Source organism: Chiroxiphia lanceolata, chromosome 5, assembly GCF_009829145.1.
Source record: "Chiroxiphia lanceolata isolate bChiLan1 chromosome 5, bChiLan1.pri, whole genome shotgun sequence".
In the NCBI taxonomy this organism is placed as follows: domain Eukaryota; kingdom Metazoa; phylum Chordata; class Aves; order Passeriformes; family Pipridae; genus Chiroxiphia; species Chiroxiphia lanceolata.
This window is the reverse complement of record NC_045641.1, coordinates 57,489,926-57,495,925: the sequence shown is the minus strand read 5'-3', so window position 1 is coordinate 57,495,925 and position 6,000 is coordinate 57,489,926. Positions and strand designations below refer to the sequence as shown.

At 44.0% G+C, this 6,000-nt stretch overlaps 1 protein-coding gene across 2 annotated transcripts in view; it reads right to left on the bottom strand.

Annotated features, from left to right (window-relative positions):
• Positions 1 to 201: 201 nt before the first annotated feature.
• Positions 202 to 6,000, bottom strand: part of ATP6V0A4 (ATPase H+ transporting V0 subunit a4) — a 28,382-nt gene continuing 22,583 nt past the window's right edge. The window contains exons 18-21 of one of the 2 annotated variants that reach the window (XM_032689068.1): positions 5,232 to 5,366; positions 4,145 to 4,262; positions 2,087 to 2,258; positions 202 to 315 (exon numbers count right to left, since the gene is read on the bottom strand). In XM_032689068.1, coding sequence (XP_032544959.1) covers positions 309 to 315; positions 2,087 to 2,258; positions 4,145 to 4,262; positions 5,232 to 5,366 — 432 coding nt within the window. In that variant the 3' untranslated portion in view covers positions 202 to 308. Of the gene's footprint in view, positions 316 to 553; positions 982 to 2,086; positions 2,259 to 4,144; positions 4,263 to 5,231; positions 5,367 to 6,000 lie in introns of those variants that run through there. The other variant, XM_032689067.1, reaches the window with a different exon arrangement.

Genomic DNA, 6,000 nt, shown 5'->3' with positions numbered 1-6,000 from the left:
GATTAGCAATTCATGAATATTTAGGAAGATCACAGTACATCAGTACTTCAAATTCACGTCAACTGCTTTGATTCCACTCTTCTTTCTGTTCATTAGGTATTAGCATTTCTGAATAATCTGCTTTAACAACCCATCTTGAAACATACAGCACAGGAGGAGTCATCTTAAGTCTCCAGTGAGAAACAAGCCAACAGAGATAAATAAAATGGCTGAAAATGTTGAAATGGGTGCAGTCTTTTGTTTACACGGTTCAAAACTAACACTTGTGTTAAGTGATGATGTGTGCAAACATCTATAATCCAGTGCTGTCAAGCCCTGGAGAAAATCAAATAAAAAGAAGGTTATTCTAGTAAAGCATGTAGAAAATTACAAGCCTGCAATACAATCTGTTTGAGCTGGTTTGCATTGTGTACTAAATGACGGGCTACAATCTTGTAAGGGACTTAAACATGTCACATGATCAACCACAGCTTAAAACAACAGCCAAAACATATTTTCCTCTGAAAGAAATATACCACAAAGACAAGGCAGTAAATGGAGCAAAACGTGTGAATTGATTATTAATAAGTGGTTTAATTCAAAAGCTGCATCTCCTCTTTTCAACCAAGCAGTAGGCAGCTGACCTCATCAAATGCTGAGGACCAGGTACTTGGCAAAGACATCAGTGGAGGCACTCAGCCGAGGGTCCAGCCAGCCCAGCTGATACAGTTCAGCTCTCAGCTGATACAACAGTATATTGGAATGTAGCTATTACATTTTCATCTGCAGCTGCTCTTCTTTCAAGGGCCACATCCCATTCTCTTTCATCCCATATTCCCTACACTGTGGGTGAGTGACCACAAGGAAACAGAACCTGGTCTGAGGAGTGAAGCAGTGATGCACTGGCTTCACTCTTCTGCAGTGCCACTGATGATGTGCTTGAAGGAGAATGGAGAAAATTTGTACCCGGCTCCCACGTAGAACTTGTTCTGAAATTCCACCCTGGGGAGGAGCAGAGGAAGGCATCAGTGCTGCTCCTGGGTAGGATCTACATGGCATCCATGGGAAGAGGGAGGCCACAATAGATAGTGGCCTCTGAGACAGGACATAGGCTCTTTCTGGAGCCAGCAGTGAGACACAGGCAGCCCAGGGAGAACCTGGCATGCATTGGCTTAGACTTTCCATCAGCCAGCCTGGAAATGCTTGTTTTGGGGCCAGTCAGCAGAACTCTGCCTGCCTAGTAACCTGCTTCCAGCAGCTCTGAGAGCTGGGATAACCACCTGCTGGTTTAACACTCTGGTAGGAGACAGACATCTCCCGTGCCCTGCACAATGACAAGCACCTGCACCCTGGTTTTCCTTGTCAGTGTTTGTGGTTTATGGTGGGACATTACATGATGAAAAAGCCACAGCTTGGCTGCTCAGGCAGGAAGACGAGTTATGGTGGTGGTAAAGGGTGTTTTGCCACCTTGGTCTCGCTTACATACTAGCCTGACAGTGCATCTGCACTGCTGTCCTTGCCTGCACTGACATCCAATTAAGGCAGATATGAGCTAACTTGAAACTGTTTTGCCACAAAGCCAAACCAACCTGGATCTCAACTTGAGCTGATGGCACAAGCGTTGACCCAGGTTTTCATCAGGTTTTGTGCCCCCAGCTGAACTCTTCCTGCCCTAGGCAGTCCCAGCCATATAGTTTGACAATAACCTTTGGCAGTAATTTTGTTTGATGGTAGCCTTGGGTGGGATACACAGCCAGTGGTGGGGCTGTAGAGCCTTTGAGCCTTGTCATGCAGGTCAAAGTGGCCTTGCTGGCTCTGCACATTTACCAGGACAGAACTGCAGGTTGCCATTGGCCTCACATGCTCACAGCCACCACAGGCACAGGAGGACAAGCAAGTTGCTCCAGGGAGCAGCTCTGAGCAGGGACTTCTGACCTCCCTTTGGAGGAGTCTCCCTCGCTTCACTTGCCAAAAGCAACTGATGTTCTAATGCACAGGTACTAGTACAGACAGCATGTCTAACACTGGCTGACGGGGCCACCTGTGTCCACAGCCTGATCCCTTCCAAAGACTGCTCCAAAACCCTCCAGAAGACCACACCACCTACCAGTGCAGACGCAAGGCATGTAGGAAGGCAGAGAGGCCCTCCATGACCAGTAGGATGGCCACTGTCAGCACTGCAAATGCTGCAAAGATAATTAAGATGACAATGAGGCCTATCCAGCCACTGCTGCTCAACCCGTTGTGCATCACCATGGTCCAAAGTACTTCTGACAGCTCTGTAGAAACAAATAAAGGGAAAACAGTGCTGAGCAACAGCTGTGGACAGACATGCAGTCTGCCAGCTCACCCATTTTTCCCAGTCAGATGAATTGGCCTAGGATAAAATGCACATGATAGTAAGATATACATGACAGTGATCATATATGGCCACCTCGCCTCTCCATGACGACCAGGGAAGGAAAGTGGATGCAGCTTGTTTTCCATTGCTCCTTTTCACTGTGTTAGAAGCTGATGGTGCTGTTTTGGCTTAACTTTGCATCACAAGTCCATGGAAGCACACTACCAAGGCTTCTGTTAGCCTGTCTTGATACACTCATCAGTTTAATTTACACTTCCTTAACATGGTAGGTAGGCAGTAGGTGCAGCCTTCTAAGACTACCTGCTGCTAAATCCCAGTGAACATGATCGATTGACATAGTCAATACATGTGCAGATTAGGACACAAGCTGCACTGACTGAACCTAGCTAAGACTCACAGGAGATATGTAATTCCCACTTGTTCTCCAAATCACTTCTCCTAGGGTGTCATGGAGATTCTGTGGTGGGGAAAAAAAAAGACAATTGGCTGGTCCCACACAAGGCAGGATGTATTTGTGTTCAGGTTTCTTGCCATGCTCTTAAAGATTTTTATTTTTTTTTGTGTGCACAGGTTTATATCAACATTCACAGCACTGGTATATCTGACATGTACTCTTAGCTCAAAAACATATTCCTAACTTAACTACCCCAGTCACACAGGAGCACACAAGAGCAATTTTTCTCTTGTGATACAGGCAAAGCAAGGATTTAGCCCAGGTCTTCTACATCTGGATACTCCAGCCACCAGTTCAGCCTCCCAGGGATCCCTTCCAATTGCTGCTCTCAGGAAAAAAGAAATCTTGTTGATGTAATTTTGTAATGCTGCAAAGGAATATGGTGGTTCTCCAGGCAGAATACATAGGACTGCCCTTAGCTAAGCTTTTTAGTTGGTTTATTTTATTTTATTTAGATATCTGTCCTCCATGTAAAGCTAATGTGTATTAGCTTCCACTCAACTCCTACTAAGCTCATTTCTGTGTCAAGCAGTACAGCTCACCCCTGTCAACCCATGGCATGCCACACCACAAGCCCTCCCCTTTTTGTTTTCATTTTTTGTGTGCTCAATAGTTTAGGGCAGGTGCAACTTCTAGCCAGAGGCAGTACAGCAATATTAATAAAAAACATTTCAGAAAAATTAGAGATGTTGAAAACCTGAAGTTCCAGCCTGAGGCAGTTTCTAGTATTTGAGCATTTGTTTTTATCATAAATCAAGGCAAAAGACATTGAAATGCTGTACATTTTTCATGGAATGTAAGGTTCCACTGAATGTCGCTGGGAAAAATCCCAGTGAAAATGACAAATTCCAGAAGCTCTTGAACGAGATCTTTTCTTTCTAGTTTGCTGAACAAAATCAAAATAACTGTTTCAAGTAATTTTGACATTTGTCTGCATACCCTGAGGCTACAGCAAGTGCTTCTTGGAAAAGAAGCTATGACTCCCACACTGCCTTTACCTCCATGGACTGGACTACCCATTTGGACTGCACCACCCACTGTGCCACACACCGTGAGGACTATTCCAGAGGGGTAGCTACAGAGCAGCGTGGGAAAGGGGCCCCAGCCAGTAAATGCAGTCAGGAGCTGACTCACACATAGCTGCCAGGGATCACCACTGAAAACTGAGATGGCCACTGTGAAATGCTTGGATTGACCCAACCTGAAGCAAAATATCCTGAGACACAAATGGCCACAAGGAGAACTTGGATTTCATGAAGAAATCCATGCAAGAATACTCAAACACCAGCAGAAGCAGTGATCAGCACTGAGTTGCTGGTCAGGAAACTAACAGGTGGACAATCACTCACGTGCGTGGGCCAAGCTCAGCGCCCAGAGCCGCAGGTAGGATGCTGTGTTGGAGATGCAGCCAAGGCAGTATTCAATGGTGTGAATAGCTTGGTGGACAAATATGTCTCCAAAATTGAACTGAAACAACATAAAACGAAACACATTTTAGTAGTTCCTAGTTCAGGACTTCCTGGCTAACAGAGCAAAACTCCACAAAAGGCTCTTCGTACTCCTTCCTTTTCCTTGCTGTGTCCCAAGCAATGCAAAGATATTTCCCAGGTAAAGGGACTGCTCTGAAAAGTGTCCATTCTGTATGATCTTCCCATACATTCTCCGTGGAGAAATACAATTTCAGTGAAAACCAAATGCTTGGGAGACAGCTCATATTCCACTCTTACAATTTCAAATATTTAAATGTCAATCCAATTGCTAACAATGTGATTTCTGATAGAGACATAAGTCCTTAGGTAAAATAGTGGCTTTCAGACTATCTGCCTATGGGCATACACATTTTGTGAGATATCACTGAATTATTGTGTCTTATAATAATGAATAAGCAAATCTGTGAAGATTCTCTGTGACTGGGAACAGCCAGCAATATCCACACTCAATATTGTTGATACTCCCAACTGCCACAAACACTTCTGTTACTTTTTCCTGGGCTGTTGCCTACTGCAGAAGCCAGACAGTATCTGCCAAAGGAAGACATTTCTCCTTAGTCAACAGTTCTGGCTTCCAACTTCTAAATTCTCCTTTGCAAAATACAGGGAGGAAAACTCACTGACTCTTGGGAAAGAGTTGACCTTCTCTGGGTGCAATGTGGAAATGAAACAACCACCCCAGAGAAAACAAAATCTTGAGGTTTGTAAAAGCTTGAGGTTTGTAAGAATACCTGCCACCACCAGGTAAAACTGAAGGAAAAATTTAGGGGAATTAATTCAATGAAAACTCAAACCTCTTTCTGTTTGGAAACACGAAGTGCTACAACAGTGTGTGTTGACATCTTGTTAAAAAGAAGGGCTGACAACTCTGAAAAAGTCTTCTGCTTGACTTTGTGTCTTCTACTATTGTGTCTGTCTCAATAATTTCCTACCCAAATTTTCTTACCTCTTCATCATCACCCTCATGTCCTTCATGGCCACCACTGTGGTCTCCCTGGGAAGCTTTCTTGGAGTGATTGGTCTCTTGGACATCTACCTCATTTTCACCTCCGGGGTTTCCTGAGATGGCTTGAGAACGGATCTTTCAGAAACAAAATGTAATAAATCTTTTGTGACATGCTACAGGCTGATACCAAAATGAAGAAGTCCATGGCACAGAACTCCCTCAATTACCTCATGATGGGTAACACATGAAGGATTATATCATCAACACGAAGACAATTCAAAAATAGTCAGTCATCCTGGACTACACAAATTGAATATTCCCATGAAATGGCTAATAATACCTAAATATTTTCCATCCTAGAGCATTTCCCAGTGCTTTCAACTATTCTATAGCTAGTTTCTAGTCTCACAATGTATCCTTTGACCCCACCATAGGAAAGCCCATCCCTTTTGGCAATTGAGAAAACTGAGGCACATTAAAGCTGATGGTCTCAATCAGATGGGTTCAAATCAAAGGAACTGGCCTCAAGTGAAAGAGCAACGCAGCTGTAAAGGATCATGTGACTCAATGAAGGTCACTCATTTACTGGGATACAAACAGAAATACAATTCAAAGCTCTTGTTTCACTTTAAATTGACAAAAACCTCATGGCAACCCATCTTCTCCCTGTAATTATTCCTTACGGAGATTTTCTAGAGGCCTGAATAACCTGATCTGAGTCTCACTCCGGAAACAACGGCACAGCATGAGAATAGCCCTACATCATGTA